Here is a 25,898-nt window from a genome sequence, read left to right on the forward strand (position 1 = left end):
GTTATAAAAATTAAAAAAAGTGCCAGTTGATTCAAGTTTCATGGATATTGATTATTGCCGCAGATAATTATTTCCAAGTAAGTGATAATTATTATTGTGAAGTCTGGTGACATCTTGAGGATTATAAAATCTTTTAAATCCATTGACACTCTTAATATTTGTATTTTGATGTCAAATGCAGCGTAAAACCTTTCACCGCGTAACACTTTTACATCAACGATCAACGACCTTGTAACACCAATCCCTTACTTCTAATCGGATTTATTCCCTAGAATTAAATGTATGTTTCTCTTTTATTTATTAATAATATTATATTTAAATATCTTAATTTAAATATTCTTCTCTAATCTGACTATTGAAAATCGGTTACTGTATTTCTTAATATTAAAATCTACGGAGGGTCCCAAATACGGTTTTTTTTTTTTTTTTTTTTTTTTTTTTTTTTTAAATTTTGTTTCTTCTCCTAAAATTATTTTTACAATAATTCGAGTTTGCAAAAGGCCTGTAAATCTTTTGTGCATCCTTTTCTGCACCCAGTTTATAATAAAACAATCTACTAAAAATATAATTAACAACTTTTAATTAAATTGGTAATTATTTTCAGCTCATATTTCTTCTTAAGAAGAAATTCTTGCAAACTTTATTTTAATTGATTTTTTTTAAGGTTAAACTTTTCTTCTTTGACGCAAAAATTTTTTTCTAGACAATTTTTAAAGAAGAAATTAATTATTTTTTAAGAAGAAATATTATTAAAATATTTTTCTTCTTATAAAAAAGCCAAAAATAATTACCAATTTAATAAAACAAAAAAAAAATGACGATAAATAATTTAAAATCTTAAAAAAAATTAAATTATTAATGAAGGTATATAAAAATAAAAAACCAAATTTTGAAATAAATATATATAATTACAATTATAACAAATAAAACCATTCTTTGGAATGACCACGAGAGGTAACAGATAAAAAAATAGATTAACCCTAATAATAATAATAACTAATAATAAATTAAAATCAATAATAAAATAAATACAATTAATTGATATCAACAAATATCTTTTTTTCCATAGGTACGAGAGTACGTTTCGCATTATTCATTTTTTTTTATATTTCAATAATAAATAATCTATTAAATATCTTTCACAATAATCCACGCATTCTCTACAATTGAACAAAATTAAACTTTTACATAAATTACATATATATATCTAGACATTACACAGACATCTTAAAATTCTAGGACAATTTTTTATGTAGTCTAGTCATTAATTACGGATCAGATATATTAATCAGTAGGCCAGAGTTGTAATTATTGCAGTCTTCAATGTTTAAAGCCCTCCCACGTTAATTACCAATTTAATTTTAATACGTCAATTAATACAGTAATATTCCAATTACTCATACTCATACACTAATTATTTAACTCATTACTCGTTACACAGCATTCCCTTTTTAACGCGTTAACAGATACATAAATTTTTGAGTTAAAAATCTACTCTAATCATTAAGGCGATTCCAAACGCTTCCTCCACTTTCAAAACATCACTCTCTTATTTAATTAATATTAAAATAAAATTAAATAATATCAGATACAATCTTGACATTTTCAAAGATTTAAATAAAAATTACTCCGAATTTTTATGACTAAAAAAAAAAAAGAAGAAATTTGAAAAATAAATCTAGAGGCAAGAGTGTAACTCAAAATGGCAGAGTGTACGCGAAAAGTAGAGGGCGCTTGAAAAAACCTTGACATAAAATCTAAATTTCTACAATTAAAAAAACAAAATATGATAAACATGTCATTCAATAACAATTCTAAATTTTTTATATTAAAAAATTAAACAATCATCAATATCATCCTTATTAATTTATTAAATACCGACAAAATACTGAACAAGGTTTTAATTTTTTTTTCTTCGCCTAATCTGCGTAATTTAAAATTATTATTTATGTTTATAATACCATTTTGGCTTAATCTACAGCTTCTATAGATGAAAACATTAGGTATCACAACAACAACTAACAGCTCTACGACTTTGGTTATTGTTTTGTTATTGAAATATATATATATATATATATATATATATATATATATATATATCATTATAATTATCAATACAGATTTATTAAGTATCAATATTAATTATTAATTAATTAATTCTGTAAAGTCAAAAGTCTTCGCACTAAAAAACTATTTCTTCATATATTCATTTTATATATATTTATATATCAGTAGGTCAATTGATAAGTAATTAATTAAATTTCAAAATAATTAATAATAATAATTATTATTATCAATTATTAATTATTATACATTCCAACAAAAATATATGGATTTTCCGAGACGCAAGTGTTACGTACGTTAATTACATTAAAACTTCCGCATCAAGTACTGAATATCAACGAGTTCTTTTTTTTTTAATCGAACTAACTCTCTCCCTCTTTCATTGGTTTTTTTTTTTTTTTTACTACCTTTATCTCTGACCCTTAACGTGTTCATGACTTGATATGAGCAATTAACGGCTGTCTATTCGGTTGTAAAATTATTAATTTGTTTTTAAATTATATTATATTTATCAAAACTAATTTTTGGCTACAGTTTTCATTTTTTAATGCTCAATTTTTTTAAAAATTAACTTTTTAAAAATACGTTCTTGTGTTAAAAATTAAAAATTATATATAATTAAAATTAATTAATAAAAACAAATTAAATTTTTGATCTTATACTTAATAATTAGAGGGCTACAATTTTTGACGCAAAATTAATTGTTTAAATTTTTATTACAACCGCGAAAATATTTTTTTTAAATTTAAATTTAAATTAAAATTTTTTAAATTTAATTTTCAAGAATTTTTTTTTTTCCATTAAATTTTAAACAATTTTCGTTTAAAAAATTTTTTATCGAACCAAAATCTTCGCTGCAAAATAAAAAATTAGAATTGTTATTTTTAATTTTGGAGCTGTTATAAATAATTTAAAAATATTTTTTATTGCATTCAATTAGAGCCAGAAAAAAATTAACAATACCCCGGAGTAATTATCTTAAAGAAAAAAATATAAAAATAATAATTCTGCGGTAAACTATTGATTTGGTATTTAAAACTCTATTTATAGAGAAACTTTTTTTACATACAATAATATCAACAATATAATATAAAATTTTCAATATAAAAAAAGTTACAACCTGATGCCTAAAGTCAATAGTTTAGACGTCAGAGCCTCAGTTTAATTTCCCGGCTATATATTACATATATTATCGATAAAACAAAAGCATGATATATGTAAACGGTATTGGTGGTTTCCCTTTTCCGTGATGATCTCCAGCCCAGACCTCACACTAAAAATCTAATCCCTGTTAGCAATTATTTACAATAAATCCCGGCACTCAATTATAAATTTAAAAACATTTGCGGTGGTATCGATTCTCATTTTAACTGAACATTCTATTGCGGTGATGCGGGTAAAAGAGCCGGGACACATGCACACATGCACACATGCAATCGCTAGTCTGTGCGCCGAAGATAACCCGCTTTCCCACATTACGCTCAAACTTCCCACTGACGATCATAAAAAATATTATTCCAGTCCTTTTTTCGCTTTTAATTTAGTGTTTGCGAGAGACAGATCTGTGCTGTTGAAAATTTATGGGTTTAGAAAAATTTTGCGATCTAGTTTGGTGTCTAAATCAAGGAGGAAAATTTTAAACTTTAATGTAAGAGGATTTTTTTTAGATAAAAGTGATAAAAAATTAATTTCTTAATATAATTAAATTTTACTAAAAAATTTTTTTTCTGCAAGATTTAAAATTTCATTTTTGATTAAAAATGATCTTATATTTTTAAATAACATTGTTGGTTCAAAAATTTTTTTTTAATTAATAAAAACAATTTTTTAAATAAGAATTTCTTCTTAATTTAATTTAATTTTACTTAATTCAAGAATTTTTCTTCTTGATTTAAGATTTAATTCTTTAAAACAGTATTTTTAATTAAAAAAAAATTTTATATTTTAAAATAATATTCTTAATTCAGTAATTGTTGTTTTAAATTAATCAAAAAAATTTTTTAAATAAGAATTTCCCTCAATTTTATTAAATTCTCCTCAATTTAAAAATCGCCTTATTTTTTAATCATAAAAAAAAAATTTAACCGAGCCTGCTGTTTAAAAATTTTTTTTTATCTCAATAATAATTCCCGCAAATGAAGCCCCAAACTTTCAACAGCCAGACAGAAAACCAGAGAGAGAGAGAGAGAGAGAGAGAGAGAGAGAGAGAGAGAGATTAGAATAAAATCAGAAGAATAGAAAGTTGATTATATGAGAGATTATTTAAATAATACATAATAGCAACGATAATCATCATGATCATCGTGATACAATAGGAAGGAAGTATTTACCCGAATATTCTACGCAACTAAAAAATAATTCAGACGTTCATAGCATAGTAGACTGAATTTTGAGTGTTAGGCGGAGGGACATTATGACCATACGTGACGTTATTTGCCTGGGAGACAAAATCGTGAGCCGGAGTACTGGCGGCGCCTTCGGGGACTCCCCTCTCGGTGGTGGAGCACAAGTTGGAGCCAGCTGGAGTCTTGGTGGGCGAAGACAAGGCCGAGGAAGTCGAGGAGGACGAGGAAGTGCAGGCGAGGTGATTATTTCCATTGAAGCCGCTGGCGACTGTGTTGGTGGTCATCGTCGGGGGCAGCGAGCCGGTCTGGGACTGAGACTGAGGCTGGAGCTTGAGCTGGCCTTGGATGGTTCCCTCGACGCTGCCTCGGGGATGGACGGGGTAGGGGTACCCTGGCCTGGACGGGGCCATCACCGTGTACGCTGGGACCGACTGGACGTTGTAGGTGGCCAGCTGGGAGATGTGCTGGTGCTGGAGGATCGTCTGCATGCCCACGCCCGGCCCCGGGTTGAACCCCATGTCCTCGGGCTGCAGGCGCAGGTGCAGAGGCGGAGGCGGAACTATCGCCGGGGTCACGTGTCCTGAGGCTCCTCCGGGTCCGCCGCTGGAGCCGGCCGCTCCAGCTCGGGGGTAGTACCGAGGCACTTGGCTTCCGTCCCCTTCTACGTTCCGAGGGTACGGGTACCGCTCGATGTGGTCCGCGTAGCTCGCTGAGGAGTGCGGAGGCAGAATCCGCTGGATGTTCTGGTACGTCGGGTCTGATAAGCCGTTGTACGGCACCAAGTACATCGTTCGGTAGCACTTGGTGCTGCTCTCGATTGGAACCACTCCGCAAGGGTAGTTCGAGATCGCTACTGCTCGGCGAGGCTTGCTCAGTGTGCTGTACATTGGCATGTCGCTCGACATCCGCATTCGAGGATTCTCTTGGAAGTGTCCGGCTCCTCCCGTCTGGAAAAAAATTATTTTTTGAGTTATTTAAGGCAAAAATTTTTTAGGTAAAGTTAATGGTTCAAATTTTTTATATTATATGTCCTATAAAAAAATTTTAAAATAAAAGTTGTTCAATTTTTTTATTTAAAAGATATTTTTCAATTTCAACATTAGATAAAATATATAAAATGAAGACAAAACTCGACTGCAGATTGCTAGTTAAAAATTTCTCTAGTGGAAAATAGTTATACTTGATCAAAAGGTTGAGAGGCGTATTATAAGTACTTCGATTATTAGAGAGCCTATTTTATCAGACCAGGCCACAAAGTGAGCTTTATTGTGCTATTTCTATTATATTGAACGAACATAGAGTAAAATATATATGGCGGCAATCAATAATTCAGAAGTAAAATTCAATTCCAACTAAAAAAGTAAATACAATTATTTCTTCTATTTTTTTTTTTTTTTTTTATATTCTAGGCACCTAAATTAAAATTAAATAAATAAAAAAAGCAAATTTAAACTAAAACCAAACCAACCTTAGCATCCTGATACCGATGACAATCCCCGGGCGGTAAAGGTGGCGGAGGAACAACGGGAATCCTAGAAGAAACTCCCCTCGGAAGCGTGCTCTCTAAATACGAGCCCCTGTCCAAAGTTCCCTGAATACTGAGCGCGCTTTCCGCGATAGTCTGATAAATATCATCAATTTGTCTCTGCATAGTATTAATCCGATTAATCGTCGAGTCTCTAGAAGTCGCGAGACTAATTTCATCGGGCTCAACATTAACCCCGACGCCAATTCCCACCCCCACGGCAGCGGCGGCCGCAGTCGAGGTAAAAGTGACCCTCTTCTCCAGATGATGATTATCAGTATCATAATACGGCCAAGAAGCCTGCCGCTTATCAATGGAAGCAGGAATAGTTCTGTACCTCAATTGCCTGACAATTTCGCTGGATTCAAACTGTGGCTTGATCCCGCGAACAGCGGGCCTTCTGTTAAACCCATAGTCATTGAGCTCATCATCATCCTCATCAACCGCATTTTTGTCCTCTTTATTATCCTCGGTATCATACCTGCGCTTGAGCCTTTCAGTCCTAGACTTGTCCTGCTCTACAAAAGCCAGCAGTTCATCAGTAGTAGCGTCGGAAGCGTCCGGACCGACTCCAGTGGGAGTTCCTTTGGTAACGTCAGGCGGGCCTGGAGTTTTTCCGTTGCGTTCATCTCCCCTAAGCGCGGCTTCAATGTCCTCCAAGCTGTAGGAAGAATCCGAAGCGTAGCCAACGGAGTCTCTGGAAATCTTTGAGGACAGCTGGTAGTAGTCATTCCCATCAATTCCTGAGTTAGCGACGCAGGACAGCGGAGCCAAGCTAGCCAGGAATTGTTTCCGGTCGCTGCTCAATTTAGAGGTTGAAGTTTTGGGACTGGAGCGGTCTCCAAGGCCCAGGTCGGGCATGTTGTCGATTTTTTTCTGGCCGAACAGGTCGGTGATCTTTTTGTAGGTCGAAGGGTTGTGATGGTGATGATGGTAGTGGTGGTGGTGATGATGGTGGTGCAAAGGGGGAGACGGAGAGTGCTCTGGGCAGTCTCTAGCCTTCCCCAAGGGTCTCTCCTCGCCGTTGGGGGACGTCCGGGCCGGGAGATCCTGCAAGTCCTGGCCCTGAGTCGCGAGGTGGAGAGAGTTCTGCTCCGCGGAGAGAGAGTCTGAAGCGCTGTCGCAGGTGGTGTCTTCTTCGGGATCTACGCAGGTCAGCTGCCGGATCCGCTCTTCCAGGCTCACGTCCTTGCTCATAAGGTTCTTCTTCCTGGTGAGAGTGTCGTACTTGCAGACCAGCGACCTCCGCAGCGCGTTCCGCTCGATGGTGCGCTTTATGGTCGACGAGTCGCTCTCTGAAGAGTCGCTGCGGGACCCGGCCATCTTGGCGCGCTTCACTGAGTCAAACAGTCGCAGGCTCTCGGTGGTCACCAGGTACCTCTGGGCTTCTGAGTCGCTGTCCGTCTCGTCGTTCGACAGCGACATCCCTTTGGAGAGCGCGGGAGGCGGCGAGATGAACTTAGGGTTAGGGAACAGCTGACGCACGGCTGAGTTTGGCTTCAAGCTGTTGGTTACTAGGGACGAGCTGCTCAGCTTGAATGGCATCAGCTCTGAGTCAGGGGGCTGTTCTTCTTTGGCTGGGGAATTTTCAGCTGGCTTGTCCTTCTCTGGAGCCTCCGGCTGGGAAACTACTTCCGCAGAACCGTTCGGTACTGAGGGTGCGTTATTTACGGGTGGCTTGTCCGTTTGATCATCCTGGGACGCTAGAGAGGATGACGGGCTGCTGTTGGTTATTGCGGTGGTTAGACCTTTGTCTTCGCTGATCTCTCGGACTATACGGCGCTCTGTTACGGTGGTCATTGTTATTGTTTCTACGAGGTAACGTTGCTGGACATCTAGAATGATATTGATTTTTTTTTTAGAAAAATTGGTTGAGTTAATTGGACAGTAAAAAATTTTTTGGTAAATTTTTAACACAATTTTCTTGCTCTGTAATTATTTATTTATTTATTTATTTATTAGATTTATTAAATAATTATATTATTAAATTATAAATTAATCATTGATAAACACATATATTTTCAGTATACAAATTTATTTTCTAAAAATTGTGTCAATATTATAAAAATTAATTTTTAATTGATGATTAAAGGTAAAAAATTCAAAATAATACTTTTAATTGATAATTTATAAATATATTTCTGAGCCGTAAGATTGACGGTAGATTTTTGATTTTGTAACACAAAAGTCTCGGGTTCAAATTTAGGTTACGGAAATTTTTTTATTATTTTAAAAAATTGCAATAATCTATTTCCAATTTTTTTTTTCTTTTATATTTAAAACTTTAAAAATATTGACTAAAATTTAAATATGAAAAATAAATTTTTAAAATGCAAATCATTTCACAGAGATTTGTTTTTTAAACTTTGAAATTTATTATTAAAAATTCTTTCTGATTTAATTATTAAACTTTTCGACCCAAATTCTCAACTCATGACAAAGCGAAATTAAAAAACTGCAGCGTTTCAGCTAATTAATAAGCTTGCTCGAGTAAACACTAAAAAAAGTAAAAATTTTTTGGTGTTTTGTAATTTATAATTTACCTGGCGTTGTTTGCTGAGACTGCTCCGGTGTCTTCTGAGCACTCTCATCGATCTGTGTATTTCTATTTCCATCTTCCTCGACATTTTTGTCTCCATCTGCAACAACAAAAATACTCACAGTTAAACAAATAAATTTTCCGTGCTACTTTCACCTCAACAAATAATTCTGTTAATTACATAATTGTTTATTTATTTATTGTTATTATTTATTCACTCGACTTACTAATTATCCTAAGTTTGTAAAATATTTTAGCTCGGGTTTCCATTTAAATGTAATTTTTATTATTTTGTATTCATTACAGTCTCGTCTGCAACTTGTGCTCTACTGAACGATATCTCACGTTATCTTTTTATCATAAAACTAGTTTATCAGCACTAAAAATTCTTGCTGATTCAAACGATGATAGAATAAAGAGAAAATAATTTTTTTTTTTTTTTTTTTTTTTTTTTTTCAAAATAAAATTTTATCTTGATAATTTTTAAAAGTTTGAAAAAAAAATTTATTTTTAAACAATTTTATAAATTTTAAAATCTATATCATTGCAAAGGTCTTGACTTGAATTTGAACTTTTTCAAGCCAACAAGAAAGATTATTTATATATATTAATATTTTCTCCTTGACGATTCGTGTAATTACAATGACCTGTTCTCTTTCCCTGAGATAATACATACTTTTTCACTGTTGCAATTTATTTAATTAAGCAATTATGCTAATGAAATAAAAATTAAGCGTGCTTAATTGTTTATTACGCTTGACAAAACATCGATTTGTTCGTAATTATTTGAACTATTCTTCCGAAGAAATATCCATTTATTTATTTATCTTCAATAAATTTAATTAAAAAAAAAAAAAAAAAAATTATATATATATATATATTTTTTTTTTGATTGAAGCTTTTTCTCATCCGTTAAAAGAACTAGTGAAGGACTGAAGCGACTAGCGAGCTTCAAAGTTTAAACTTTTTAATTAAATTGTAAAGGATTTAAAAGCTTTTCAATGGAATACAGCTTTGGTGGTACGTGGATGATTAAAATGATAGTTGATTAGTATTCTGGCTCTTAGCATGTACCTACATGTTACTTTTTACTGTGCTGAGGTCTTAAAGAGAGAGCTAAACATCCCGCTAAAGCACGATGTGTAGTGTGTCGCATTGACTCGCTAAAGTAATACTAAATGAAGACATATACTTAGTTAAAATTTTCTTCACTTTCGCTTATTTAAAACCACGTGCCATTATAAATATTTATTAAGTATATTATTTATATGCACTGCGAAAAATGTTGATCGTAATTTTACAAAATATTTGATAAATATTCCCAAGAAGTTCTTGTTTTTTTATTTGTTTGAATTTGAGGGACTTAAAAAATTTTTTTTTTGATTTTTTTTCTTTGTAATTTAAAAAAAATTATTAACAGTCTGGGTGATGACTGTTGATGACAAAGAATTTATATCCGATGCATATCACGTTCGCAATTGAGACACGATTAATGTTACGTACTTCCATGCATTGTATATAAATATTTATTTTAAAGTTGTGTCTTTGAGCCGTTAAACTCTGTTAAATAGCAAATGAAAATAATTTCCAGTTTCCAGGGCTCTGTAGTTGCTATTGTAGTTTTATGTAAATTAATATTTAGAATAACAAGTTTTCCGCTGTGCATATTAATATTCAGCTACTGTCATCAACCATAAAACTATTTTTATCTTTACCTTTTTTTTTTAAGTTATTTAATTAAAACAAATATTAGCTTACTAAAACTTTTATTTTTTAAAAATAACACTGGGAAAAAATTACTCGATTCAATAATTTCTTCTCTTTAATTTTTTAAATAATGAATTTTGTTAAATTGCACTGTACTTTCTTAAATATTGACATTTTCAAAAATATAAGCTCCTTCCGATGTTACACTCATCAAGAGCTTTCATTTGAGTACCCACATGCATTTTCATATTTTTTTCATATATACATATATATATATATATATATATATATATATATGAAAAATTGATGTGGGTACTCAAATGAAAGGTCTTGATGAGTGTTACATCAGGATGAGCTTATATCTTTAAAAATATCAATAATTCACGAGATACAGTGTTATTTCTTCATTATGTATCTAGAGAATCATAATAAAACTATTTTTTCTGAATAGAAAATTTTTTATAAAATGTAATTTAAAATTCGATATATCAATCACTGTATAAATTTTTCTACATATTTGTTCATATGCAATTTTTTTATTCATGAATATATGAGTTATATAACAATTCGTTTATTAAATCCAGGCAATCAATCGCTTGGAAATAAATAGAATAAAATCAGAAAGTCGCAAATAATAAATGAACTAAAGTTAATAATCAAAAAAACGTATGTTGGAGTAATAAAAATTTCAGTGAGAGTTTTATTAATATGAATGGGAGTAAATAAGAAAATGAGGGATTGTTAAAATTTGGTAGAACAAAAACGGGTCATTCTATTGGAATTTTCATCAATTAATTATTAAAAATGTTCTTCGTTTTAGTTTTTAAACGGTAACTTTTTATTTACGTACGTACTTCGTTATCCAAAGTAAACTTTTATGTTTACTTTCTCATCAAAGCTAATTATATTACTATTCGTTTGGAATGCAAAAAAAGAAAGAAAAAAAATGTCTATCTATGCTAATAAAGTCAACAAATTTACTCCGGAATCGTAATAAAGAGTCTATCAAATTTAAATCGATATTAACTTATCCGAGCTTGAAGTACGAAAACATTTTTTACACTTTGTAGATATATTAATATAAACAAGATTAATTTTTTTTCGTACAACGTATCGTAAAACTGCAAAAAAAAAAAAGGATTTTTAATAGGATTCCCGTTTTCCAATATTAAAAAAAAAAATCCAATTTTTTTTACTCTTCTCTTCCGAAGTTAATAAAAAGAAAAAGAAGATGTTCTCTATAAACTTTGCAGTTATAAAGTTAAATAGCTTTTAAATTATAGAAAAAACATATTTTCAACTTTTAGTGCACTAGAAAATGTTATTTAAAAGTTATAATATTTCTTTTTGTCCGCATCTAAAAAAAAAAAAAAAAAAATAGAGAAGAAGAAATGAAAAACTTTAAAAAGTGAAAAAACAGAATTACCCAATGTTCAGGTAAATCTAATAACAAACAAACTAAAATCCAATTTAGTTGATGAGCTTAAAGCCAAAAACCAATGGATCGTTATTTTCATTATTTAGTTAGTTTGATTTCCAAAAATAATATTTTTATTTGTTAAATTTAATGAAAAAAAAAAAAACTGATAAATATTTTTTATAATGTTCCTGGAATTAAAAAAAGGAAGTAAAACTTTGAAAAAAATTTTTTATTGCTTGATAATTACAATGATGGGTAATTTGGTCACAGTATAATTAAAATAGCTATTGTAGGTCACAAAGTTTCACTTAATAATTCTATTTATATTAATTTTTTAAATTTAATTTTAATTAAACTGATAAAAAATTAAATTTGACAGAAAAAAAATTTTTAAATCAAGTTAAATGAACTAGAACAGACTTAAAGAATAATTGAATGAAATTATTAGTTAAAAAAATAATAATGGCACTAATTAAAAGTAAAATGAACTAGAATATTAAAATATATATTTTCAGTGTTAGTAGTAATTTTTTGCATGTTAGGTATGCATAAAAATAATCATGAGAACTTGGTAAAGTCAGTAAGTACGTGGGAAAATTTAAGGCTTCGCTGAGCTGAGTAGAGTCCATTGAGTCTAATTGAAAACAATAAGACGCCAGAATCGCCCTGGAATTTAACGAATAATATATAATATATATAAATGTGTGGATAGTGGTAATAACTAAGTTCCTTTATTTATAAATACCTTCAACAGTCAGAGCTTAGAGATAAGAGCGGAGGGTGAGTTTCCTCCAATCCACTCCATATATTGTTATATATTATATATTGTTATTTAATCCCTCCACTCGCCAAGCAAATAAAACGTACGTTTTAAGTTTACGGTCGTGCGGTTGAGAGCTACCTTGACCAAGGCTATAACCTTTGGGTCCTAATGTAAGACAACATATATATATATATATATATATATATATATATATATATATATATATATATATATATATATATATATGAACACATATCTGTAAGATATAAGAATGTTCGTTGTTCTAAGTGCAGAAGGGCGCGGGCTGCCGGAAGTTGAGGAACACCGGAGTCACGCTACGCTGAATACTATCCGGCTTATTTTTTATTTTTACTTAACATTCTACTTACATTAACTTTCATACCGATTTTACGGTGAGAATTTTTTTACCCTCTTTGTTGACATCGAAAGTACATTATCATTGTCTAATGCAGTTAATAAAAAATTGATTAAGGTATTGGCGGGTAAATTTAAAAAAAAAATTGAAAAAATTGCATTTAATTAGTGAAATGTAACATTAATTTTTATATTACATTAATTTAAATATAACATCAATTTTAAATGGAATTATTAGGTGTAACTTTGTGACCTACATTAGCTATTTTAATTATACTGTTGACCAAATTGTAATTATCAAGCAATAAAAAATTTTTTGGAGTATTACTTCCTGTTTTTAGTTCCGGGGACATTTGTTAGTTTTTTTATTATTAAAACTCACAAATATAAATATGAAAATAATTTTTTAATTGAAGAAATTTAAAAAATTTTTTTACAGTCTTGATAAAAAATTAATTTGATTTTTAATTATAAAATAATAATGATAAATTAAATTTATAAAATTACTCCAATTTAAAGAAAATTATTAAATAGGATAATAATTAAAAAAACTATCTAAAAATAAAAATTAAATGAATAATTTAAAAGATATTAACATTAGGATCAAGACAATAAAAATTATAGAACAATAACTTGAAAAAATCGGCAATAGACATGTGGTCTACTTCTCGAGTTTGAAATCCGAGAAATAATAAAATGAAAAGAATGAGAACAATCCTCGTTTCACTTGAATAGGTATCATATTTAAAATGTCTTTTATACATTAGTACTTTTCTTTCAATCCGACAATCCTCCCGTGATTCAACGAGTAAAAAATCTTTTCTTCACAAAAAAACACCGTCGTAATTGAATTATCTCAATTACTGTTAATTAATCTAATTATTATCATTGTTATGATAGCAATTATTACAACATTTTTTAGGCTTTATTATAAATTATTACAACAAATTTAATGCGGTGGTGGATAGTGGCCTTTCGAGTCGCCTCGTTATAAAATAGTACGCGTGGGAAGAATATTCTTGCATGTTTTTATACTCACGTCGTAGGGATATGAATATATATAGATAAACGTGTGTATATTCTAATGTTAATATTTCCACACGAGTGATTTCTTCGCGCTCGGTATACACCACTCTAAATTGTTAAAAAAAAAAAAAAAAAAAAAAAAAAAAATGTGTAACGTAAAGACCGAGAAATAATTTAACACAAAGACTTTAAACTTGACTCTTAAATCTTAAATAAGTCTCTTAACTTCAGTTACACAGAAAGGATTTATTAAAATTATACAACTTTAAGTTTTTTCTTTTTTAGAGCCGAGTTTTTTATTTTTTAGATATTATGCAGTTGATTTTTTCTACAAAAAATTATTTATTTATTTTTTTATAAATTAATCAATTATTTTATTTATTAAATTAACGTCTGTTAATTTTAAAAAATTTTTCAAATGCAAATTAAAAAAAAAAATAATTCTCAGATTTTTGCACTGTACTTTCTTAAATATTGACATTTTTAAAGATATAAGCTCATTCCGATGTTACACTCGTCAAGAGCTTTCATTTGAGTACCCGCATGCATTTTCATAAATTTTTCATATATACATATATACAATATATATAAATATATGAAAAATTGATGTAGGTACTCAAATGGAAAAAAAAAAAAAAAAAAAAAAAAAAATATTTTTAGAGAAAATTTTAATAAAGTATTCTCAGCAAAAAAAAAAATAACATTTTAAAAAAAATCCAACTCTATAAATTTTTAATTTAAAAATATACAAAGTTTATAAAAATTGTATTTAAAAAGTGTTATTTTTTTAGGAATACCTAACTATTAAAATTTACACTGTAAATTATTCAACTTTTATTTTTTGGAGTAAATAAATATTATTTTCTATTTAATAAATCAAAATGTTATTTAAAAATAAATAATTTTGCTAAATTCTTCTATCAGATTAATTTTAAAACTAAAGAAAAAGTTTAATAAATAAAATTTATTAAAATTGAAATTAATAATTTTAAAAATAAAAAATTTTATTTTCTTATTTCTTCTCAGTCTATTTTAAAATAACTTGAATGGAAAAAAAATATCTCTCAACCACTTGTAACATTATTTCGAGCTAAACGGATTAAATTTTTATACATTTCAATGTATATGATAATTTAAAGCCTTTGTTCGTCACAACCTTAATCTAATTTATTCCGTTCTAATCATACTGTCCTGCATCAACGAACGCAGCGTAAACAACCACCATAATATGATATAGACATATACATTAAGCCGTACTGTATATATACGATACAAGTATTTAACGACCGCACCCAAAGTTTCCTATTGTTGAGCATCTCTTCTCCGCTTGTCTCTATAACACTCCAGTACATTATATTACATACGTACTTTGTATACAATATTCATGTAAATGTACATCACATAATATCACATGCATACGTCACACTTGTGAGTTTGTCCCTGATACAGTGAAAGATAATTCAAAGAGTTGAAGAACAAAACAGCCATGTTTTTATTTACTATTTTTTTGTTTCTTCCTTATTGTCAGATTGCTATTATCTTTTTTTTTTTTTTTTTTTGCAAGCGTGCTGCTAATTGATAATGCCCACTTAGTTGCACTGTAATTTTAGTAATTAAATAGTTTTAGGTAGTAGAAAAAATTTTTTTATAATTATATACTTATATTTTTTTTTTGTGTGTTATTATGAAACTCAAGGAATGTCCGTTATTTAATTTTAAAATATATTTTCTTGCTCATTTGCATTTAAAGAGGGTTTGAGATTTCAGGGTATTATTTTTTAAGTTTAAATTTTTTACTGAGAAGAAATAGAAAAGGTTTAATATAATAGTCAAGAGTTTTTGGAATATTTTTCAAGAGCTTTGTTTAGTTAATTTTATATTCTTAAAATATTTATACTTCTGACTTGTGTTTTTTTTTTTTTTTTTTTATAAAACATATATTGAAAATCTTTAATTAAAATTCATATTTGTTATTTATTTATTTAAAAATATTTTATTGACAAAGAAAAAATTGAATTTTGAATAATTTTTAAAGATATAAGCTCATCTTCGAGCAATAAAAGCCTCTGAGACGTATCAAGGTTTGATAAATAGACATATACTGGATAAGACAAACACACGACTTCTTTGAACGTTCGTCAACCTCGATTATGCAACGTGAAAAATAAAGTGAATGAAAGAGTAGTGGATCCGTCTGTTTAAATTTACTACGTACTTACAACCGTAAACATTATTCCATCCAAAGTATTGAGACCTTTAAAAAAAAAAAGGTAAAGAAGAAATGAAACGTAAAAGTAAATTTATCTGAATGACTCTGGAGTCCAGACACGGGTTGAGTTTTAAGGCCAGAGTTTGATTCTGTGTAAGAGCAACAGAGAGTTAGGCAAATCGATTGGGCAAAGTGAAGCGTCGTCGCCTTTACCCCAAATTGATTTGCTCGAGAGTAAACATTCTCGTGTTGACGTTGTTGTACTATGCAACACTGGAACCAAGAGAATGAAATAGAATTTAAGGCAGCAGGGGATGATGATGGGGTTGGGGTTGGGGATCCATGCTATACTAGATAGATAGGCTACAGCAGCAGCGTGGCTACACTAGTATAGCCGAAGAGGGCGAAGAGGATAAGGGAGAGCACGACGATAACAACGTCAAGAGAGGCGAGAATGTTGCTTGGTAGATGTCGAGATGTACTGTAGGGATACTACTTTTCGGATTCAATATTGCGACGCAAGCGCAACCAAGTCTACGACGCACAATATTTTTTTATTAATTTCTGGAAGATAAATCTGAAATAAGATTATTTTTATAATTAAATGCGTTGGCGGGATTTAATCTTCAATTACCTGGAAATTTTTTCTTCTATCTCTTCTCTGTTTATTTTTAATAAATAATAGTTGATTATTATTTATAAATATATATATTTTATATATTATCATATCAATAAGATGAAGAAATCTATGTATATAAATATAAATATTACTGGAAAAGTTCAAATGAGCTTTTAATAAAGTTAAAACGCTTAAGCTTGAAGAATATTCAAGACCTTGGATGCGTTTTTTATTCTTTAGCTAAAAAAAAAAAAAAAAAAATAAATTAAAAGGAAGTGAAGATTCCTCGGTAATTGTTTGATGTAAACATGTCATTAAAATATCTCTGTTATGCTGAGACACTACTAAAGCAACAATGGGATTGAAAAATCTCCTGGGAGCTGTGATGTAAGAATACAACTTTTGAATATATTTAAAAGTTAAGGGTATTTACAAGTAGTTTAGCTAAATTATTGAATACTTATCAAGTGTAGACACAAGTTACCTTCACTCAGACGTTTGATGGTTAAACTTTTTTATTTTACTTCACGGTAAAGTAAGATGTTATTTTAGTTAAATTATTTTTACTAGCAACCTTGCAGTTTATTCTATAAATAAATAAAATTTTGCTTTATTAAATAATGACTATTGTTAAATTGCATTGTACTTTCTTAAATATTGACATTTTTCAAAAAAAAAAACCCACCCTGACATTACACTCATCAAAAGCTTTCATTTGAGTACCCACATGCATTTTTGATATATTTTTCATATATATATGAAATATATATATGAAAAATTGATGTGGGTACTCAAATTAAAGCTCTTGATGAGTGTAACATCGGGATGAGCTTATATTTTGAAAAATGTCAATAGTTGACAAGATACAAGGTCATTTCTTAATTTTTGATATTTTTAAGTGGTAAATTAAATTGTAAAGATATTTTAATTTTCTAAATCTGTTTTATAATAAGAAAAATAATAATAATAAATGACTTTGTAGTGGTTACGCATGACCGCTACTATTAATACAAATAATAACTAAAAAGAGTAATATTTAAATAACCTTTTGAGATCTGAGATTTTACTGTCGAGAATCGATGACTATTGAGCATTGAATATACGAGAAAATATTATTCTTTAGAATACTTAAAGACCCAACTTTTATTTATATTCACATTTGCTTTCAAATGATAATAGCAAAAAAAGACTGATAAAAAAAAAAAAGCTTTCAATATACCGTGGATATAAAAGTTACATACTTTGAATACGAAAAAATATTTTTCTATTCGAAAATCTATGACAATCCACTAAAAATATACATCCGTGTAAATCGATACTATTAATTAAGGACAAAAATATTTTATATTGTTAAACAAAAAAATCATAAACTAAAATACTCGGTACAATTATTATTATTATTATTTGACAACAGCCGTTAATTAACAAGTGTTCATTAAACATAAAATTACAAAAAAACCTCTTGGTAATTAACGCTCCAATAATTTCTCGAGTATTTTATTTATAATTTTTAAAATTTAAATACTACTTGACATTAATATTATTATTATTGAAAATTTAATATTAATAATAATAATAAAATTTCTAACTGACATATTAGTATCTATATTATTAAGAGAAATAAGAAATGACCTTGTATCTTGTGAATAATTGACATTTTTAAAGATATAAGCTCATCTTGATGTTACACTCATCAAGAGCTTTCATTTGAGTACCCACATCAATTTTTAATATATTTATATATATTATATATATGTATATATGAAAAATATATGAAAAATGCATGTGGGTACTCAAATGAAAGATCTTGATGTGTGTAACATCGGGATGAGCTTTATATCTTTGAAAATGTCAATATTTAAGAAAGTACAGTGCAATTTAATAAAATTCATTATTTTATAAAAAAAAAAAAAAAAAAATTTAATTTTATATAAAATAAAATCAGCGTTAATTCCAGTAAGTGTTAATGACCGGTAATTAATCCAAATATTTGGAAAATGATCTCTTATATACTATTCTGGCAACCGTCCAGCTTCCAGTATGGATGCACAAATATAAAGGAACGGTTGTGCTTAGCCATAGCAATAGTATCGGTGCTTGCACACCACATACTTATAGCTATATCATTCTGCTGTGCATTACGTGTATGTAGGTGTCTCTTATCCAGTAAAGTCCATATGCATACGTGGACTGGCTGCATGAATACACTGTAGAGCCTAACGACTATCATCCATATGTATATATATAATGGAGTGTACAGTGCCAGAAAACAGAAGCCAATGCAAAATATAAAGCGCCGCTGGCGCATCAAGAGTAAGATAAAAAACCGTGAGAGGAAAAAATGAAAGGAAGAATGAGAGAGCAACGCCGGAAGAGGCAAGGCATATAGTGTGTCCCGCTTCTCAATGACGCGAGAAAATGATACGTCGGATTCGGATAAATATAGAGCATTATTATCATATATAGCCGGACAATATAAACATCATAAAGTTATTAAACGAGGGAAGAGGAATGAGGTAAAGCTGGAATAGTATTTTTCTGGACAAGGGAAGAGAATAAAATATTTTAAAAGCGCTATTTATATAGATAAATTTATTTAACAAATTTTTAATATAATTATTAATAAAAATATTTGTTAAAAAGTTTTTTAATTAAAAAAAAAAAAAAAAAAAAAACTATTGAATTAATTTTTAAAAGCCAAAAAATTTAAGATAATTGTTTAAATTTAATAAATTTTTTATGGCTAAAAAATTTTAAGACAAAAGCTAAAAAGATTTTTGTTAATAAATTTAAAAAAAATTTTTAGTGTCAGGAAATAAATTAAAAGTAAACAAATGAAAGATAATTGTTTAAATTTGATAATTAATTTAATAAATTTTGATTATTTTATATAACTGAAAAATTATAAGACAATAGAAGGTAAAAAAGTATTTATTAAAAAATTTTTAGCACGAAATAAATTTAAAAAATGGAAAAATGATAGCTTAAATTAAAGAAATTTAAGATAAAAATAAGTAAGAATTATATTTGACGGTAAAAATATAATTGAAATAAAATAAAAACAATTTTTTAACACCTACAACTCCAAAACTAATCTTGATCTCAAGATTGAATTCGACAAAATAAAACATGTTATAATAAAATTTCGCCATTAGACTAACTACATACAATAGCTAGAATTAAAAATAAAACGGGGATGAGATGAATCAAGAATCGAGTTAAGTAGCAGATCGATGTAGTACTTTTTATCAGGTCAATATTCTACCTGCTGGCAACTGAAAATGAGGAATAAGAAAAGAGGAGAAAGCTGGTTGTGGGGAATGGAATAATAGAAAGGAAGTACTGAAGATAAAAAAAGGAAGACTTGCAAGAGTAAAGAATAAGTTGTGGATTGAAAAAAGATAAAAAAATGAGTAATTTGTGGAAAGGTTTCCCGGAGCTGAAGCTGAAGTTAAAGCTGAAGGTGCGTCTTGTCGACTACTCCAAAGCTCCAGCTACACTATCCACATCACGTATTTAGATGCAGTGTACCAGCATACAGGGTCTTTATACTCCAACCTGTTCTTACAAAGTTCCTATCTCAATTTCTCTAGTTCGCTAGTACCGCGTACAGTGTACAGTGTACCCATAGTACTGGCACACTCTCGTTAGCTGGTCTCTACTCCATCAAACTGGCGTGTATTGATCCAACGACGCGCACACCAACTTCCACCTGTTTGAAGCTAAAACAGTTCCCTCTCTTCGGCCATCGTTTCTTACACATTAACCATTAACCATTTTACTTTCGAGCTCATTGTCTCGTTTACTCCTTATGCCTTCTATTCTCCAAGTTATGCACTTAGATGTTTAGTTTTAATTCACTCTGCTGTCTTGGGTGTTGTTTCAATGAGTTCTATCAACCTGATACACCTGCAATTATCTGTAGACGTAAAACTCTATTTAAATATTTAATGCAGTACTTGCTGATAAAATTTTCTTCCATTTTTTTTACTTTCTGTTAGTGGTTCCTTTTTTTATTTTTTTTTTTTTTTTTTTTTTTTGAATAATTGTGTCAAGAAATTAAATTTTTTACAATTAATTTAAAAAAAAAAATTTTGGAATTATTTACAAATTAACATTTTCAAATTCTGCTTATTTTTACGGCGCATTTATAATAAAAAATGTGAAAAAATAAAATAGTTGGAAAAAATTTTGGCTCTCATTTTTTTTTTGATAAAATTTATATATATATATATATATATATATATATATATTTTTTTTTTTTTTTTTCAAAAAAAAATATATTAATAAAATTGATTAGAAATTTCATTGAAAAAAATGAAAATTAAAATGTTTTACTCCACTTGTAAATATTTACCAAAATTTTTTTGATTTATAAAAAAAATACCTCGTGAAATTTTTTCCAAAAAAAATTTTTTTAAAGAAATTAATAAAATAAAAAAATCAAGAATTTTTCATCTTAAAAATAATTTCTTTAGTAATTTTTTTAGTCTTAAATTAAGTAAACGTTTTTTCATCAGTGGAGTGAATAAATCCCTTAAAATTTCTCTTTGATCTAATTTACATACTCGTATTAATTTATTCCCTGCTCTGAGCTTGCATAATATTCTTGAGGAATTAATACCGGGATGTATTTACTCGAATCGATTGATCTGGGATGCACAGTGTAGGACGTCTCACAGATTGCTGGTCCATAATTACAGCACTGGCTGGTCATGAACAGTAACTATAGTTAACAATTAAAGTTGATTCATTCTAAAAGTAATTTCCCATTCTTAACTTTTTATCTCCTGCGATTTATCTGGCTTACAACTAACAGAGTCTTATATTTTCTTAGTATTTATAGTTTAACTTTATAGTATTAGCTTGTATCTTGGATAATCTTGTCATTATTCCCGAGCAGGGCCAAGTGAGCGGTTCTTTAATTGCAAAGATTTTTTTTATTGTCATCTCTAATATAAAAGTTGCCAGTGTGTCATTCTTTTCTTTTATTTTATTTCTTGAGTACTCGTTTAATGCATTGGTAGCTCTGCAGTTAGTTGTTTAGAAAGTAACACTGTTTCTGTGATATCAAGCCCAACTATGTACATAATAATATGTCGTGTGTGCATTCCAACTTTCCACGTGATCCTCCATTTATTATTTCACATCACCCGTGGTTCCGCTCTTGCTAGTACATAATAATTTAATAATCATTGACATAATAATTGCATAAAACAAATAAATAAAGATTAAAATAATACATACGTACTTTAAGCGCTTCTATTCAGATATATCGGCTTACTTACCACTTATATCACCACTAATGCTTAATCATAAAACCAGTTAACTGTTTCACAGGATATTTTATTTCTTTAAAGTATTGAATGTCGTAAATTAAATTGTTACCCGCTAAATACTTTAAACACAAGTATGAGTGAAGATAGTATTAATTTCACGGTACAAAATAAACATTTTATAATTTTAAATTAAATTAAAAATAAGCTAGCCGACATTTCAAAATTTTACTCATTTTTTTTTTAATATTTTTTAGTTCTAATTTAATAAATTTAAAAAAAAAAAAAAAAAAAAAAAAAAGTCGGCTAACTTTAGTATAATTTAAATAAAATAAGTATAGAAAAAAGAAGCCTTACAGAACAACAGTATTTAATCAAATACGTATTTTTCCATCAGCGTAATCTCAAAACACAAAATTTAAATCCACAAGTGTGAAAATATGGCTTTGGAATAAAAAATATCGAAACAATGAGAGAAAAAACGGTAGCAGGCGAAAGCTGTCATTGTTCAGATCACGTGGCTTCACACGCAAGTGATGTAATGTCCTCGGTACTAGTTTGTAACAAAAACAATGTACGAAGTATAGTAACTCGAGCACACAATGCTCTGTCGTTAATTTCTCGACTAAAATGAAAGCAAAATCTAAACTAACTTGATATTTATAACAATGATATTAAAAAATTTTTAATTTTTTTTTTTTTATCATTAATTAAATTGTAATTTATAGAAAAAAAATTAATTTGAATCAAGTAAATAATTTGGAGTAAAAAAATTCTTAAAGTAAGAAAATTTAATTTAATAAAAAAAATTTTGGCCTTGATTCAAGAAAATAAAATCCTAAAAATTATTTTTTTGGTCTAAGAATTTTTTTCTTAATTAAATAAATTAATACTCCAAGATATATTGTAAGAATAAATCAATTGTCAACCGGTTTTAGTATCCGGACTAAAGCTGAGAGCAACCGCATCCGGTGTTATCTTCTTTATCCTGTCATCACATGACAGGAAGGATTCCTATAGAAATAAGGTTCCTGAGACTTGCGGCAGTGTTTACATGTACATAAGAAGAAGACAACATCCTCAAAGAAGAACAAAATAAACAAAATAACATATTTAAATACAAGTACAAGTAACAAGTAAGAAGATCTCTTACCTGGAGTTCTCTGACGGTAGTAATTACACTCGCCGCAAACAACAACAGCTTCAGTGGAAGCAGGACACATATCATTCGCCGGTTCAGTTTGCATGTCTTCATCACAAACGTCCTTGTAGCCTTCCGGAGGGCTGAGGGTCTCGTGGGTCTGGGCCTGCAATTGAACCGGAGTCATAGGATCGCCAGCCAGAGGGTTGTTCCTCTGGTCAGCCTCCTCAGATGACTCGTCGTTATCATCGTCGTCGACCTCCTCCTCGTACTCTTCCTCCTCGTCCTCGTCGTCCTCGTCCTCATCTTCCTGGGACTCTTCACTGCCTGGGATCCCGAGACCACCGACACTGATACACCCACCAACACCAGCACCCACTCGTCTCGACAGATCACAACCGTTATCAATAATCTTATTACCGTTTCTCTCGGTAGCAAAACGCGTGTCAATATCACCGGCAGCCAATTGTCTCGTAAACTCAGCTCGACACTCTTTGCAATTCCCCAGGCGTATCATCTCAGGCTCCTGACAGCAGCAATCACACTCTTCCTCGTAATCACCACAGCACTCTTCTTTTATCAGGATAATATAATCCGCTGCGAAAAATTCATTCAACTTTTCGTTTATCGTCACGCGATTCTTCTGCGTTCGTTGTTTACTGTGCCCGGGTTTCTTCAGCAGGGATTTAAGCGCTCGTGTGCCCATTGGGACTTCATGCATCTGCTCTAATTCCTTCATTTTTTAATCCTGATTTTTATACCTGCTGATTTAATATTTACAAATTAATTAATTAATTTTTTTTTTTTAAATATTGATACTGAAATTAGCTGACTTGATATTTTTTTTAATTAATTATTTTTAAAAAGTTTACACTTTTTACTCAATTTAAAAATTTTTTTCATAGTAATTTTTTAATTAATTAATTTCAAAAAGTTTACACTTTTTATTTTATTTAAAAAAATTTTTTTATAGTAATTTTTAAAAAGTATACACTTTTTATTTTATTTAAAAAATTTTTTTCATTGTAATTTCATTGAAGTAAAAATAAAAAAAAATTGACACATGTCTGTTAACTTCAGAATCATTTAAAATAAATAAATTTATTACCACACAAAAAAAAAAAAAAAAAAAAAATTACACTTACTTGAACTACCTGTCACTTTGGAGTGATAAATTTTAATCCGGCACAATAAAACAATCTGAGCCCGTCATTTGCACATAAAAAAACTAGCAAATATTAAAAAAGTCCTCCAACTCCATGACAATCATCACATTCTCCACCAGCTGCTTACTCATTTCTTCTTAGAACCTGTCAGCTGATATTTTAATTGAATATTTTTATTTAATCTCGTCCATTAATAAACCAAACGTCAAAAAAAAATAATAAATAATTTTTTAGACATCACAAACACTAAATTCGAGTGAAGAAAACAAACCGCCTCGACATAATACGTGCTCTGCGCTCGAAGCCGCGGTACAAACTGGCCCAAACTGTTGACGTAGTAATATAACTTGTACAGGTATACTGTAAAATAGTAAAGATACAGATTGACGTGCCACCACCTCGAGCGAGACACTTGAATCAGGCCCACCAGCCAAACACATTCACTCCGGCAACAACACACTCACTAGTCACTGTTTTCTGTGTAGAGTAGACTGGTTAGTCCGTTGTCCGTTGGGTTACTATGACTATGACTATCACTCTGGATGCTCCCAGCACACTACCACCACTGCTGGCATCCTTCTCAACTGGTTGGCTCTTTCTGTGTTCCGACGTTCCGTCCACTAGACCGTTTTCCTCGCCAGTAAAACGTAAACGTTATAGCTCGGGTATTGTCGTGGAAATCCGCGAATGAATAAAACCTTTTTTTTGCTTTGCCTTGCGACGCTCCTCCTCCCCGACAAGTCCAGCCGTCTTTATCGATCTGTCTCACCCACTAAACACTTTTCTTCTCTCTCGCTCTCACTTATAATAATCCCTCCTGTCACTTCTCTTTTTTTTTTTTTTTTTTTTTTTTTTTAATTTTCTGGGAACATTTTTAGGCTCAAAAGTGACTCAGCTGTTTATTTTTTTTTCCGGGGCGCAATCTGCAACCTACAACAGAATTGCAGGTGCAACAAGCTTTTTTTAAACCGCCAACTTTACCCGCCGAGTTTGAATATCAAGTACTTAAATTTCCCGCGCGAGCGCGCCACTGTCAACATTTTAAACCGGCCGGGTTTCTGATAAGAGATTTTTAGCTTCAGATACTGAAGAGTCTCCGAAGATTAATGACCGCGGCTTGTTTTTTTTTTATTACCTGCTTTAAGCTGACCACGTTTTTAAAGATTGACGACAGAGATAAGTCTAAGCTTTTAATTAAATTGTTTTTTTTTTTTTTTTTTTTTTTTTTAATCAATTAAATTATAGTACTCTGACAAATTTATTTGATCTATTTTAGGTTATTTATAGATTACTAATATAGGAAAATTTTTTACAGATTTATGAACTTCAATTAAATCTATTTTATTATTTTTTAATTAATTTTTTATTTGATCATAAAATAACTTGACAGTTTAATTGATCATTTTTTTTTAATTTTACAAATTAATTAAATTGATTTACAATAATAATAACAATTTTATTACAAATAAATTAAATGACTCTGAAGTTAGCCGTCAAGCTGTCAATTTTAAAAAATGACATTAAAGTTAACAGACTTGACCATTTTTTAATTTTTTTTTTTTTTTTTTTTTTTAACAAACAAATTTGCTTCAAAAATTATTTTTTAAAAATTGTATTTTTAATTTTTTTAAATTACTATTAAAAAAAATTAATAAAAGTTACAAGTGAAAATTTTTTTTATTTAACAGTATGATTTTAATTACCATAAAATATTAATAAAAAA

At 29.6% G+C, this 25,898-nt stretch overlaps 1 protein-coding gene across 2 annotated transcripts; it reads right to left on the reverse strand.

Moving 5' to 3' along the window:
- Positions 1-887: 887 nt before the first annotated feature.
- LOC141529177 (uncharacterized) lies at positions 888-25,007 on the reverse strand. Of its 2 annotated transcripts, XM_074245637.1 has the most exons (5): positions 24,155-25,007; positions 23,022-23,773; positions 8,478-8,573; positions 5,878-7,769; positions 888-5,356 (listed from the first exon to the last, which is right to left on the reverse strand). In XM_074245637.1, the coding sequence occupies exons 2-5, from the start codon at positions 23,746-23,748 to the stop codon at positions 4,424-4,426; spliced, it is 3,648 nt and encodes a 1,215-aa protein (XP_074101738.1). In that variant the 5' UTR covers positions 23,749-23,773; positions 24,155-25,007; the 3' UTR covers positions 888-4,423. The 2 variants fall into 2 exon arrangements, with proteins under 2 accessions (XP_074101738.1, XP_074101739.1); XM_074245638.1 differs by lacking the exons at positions 23,022-23,773; positions 24,155-25,007 and adding an exon at positions 8,701-8,767.
- Between the last annotated feature and the right edge of the window lie 891 nt (positions 25,008-25,898).

The sequence above is a fragment of the Cotesia typhae genome, unplaced genomic scaffold, assembly GCF_013202065.1.
Source record: "Cotesia typhae breed Kobodo isofemale line unplaced genomic scaffold, CoteBio_Ctyphae contig_44, whole genome shotgun sequence".
Taxonomy (NCBI): domain Eukaryota; kingdom Metazoa; phylum Arthropoda; class Insecta; order Hymenoptera; family Braconidae; genus Cotesia; species Cotesia typhae.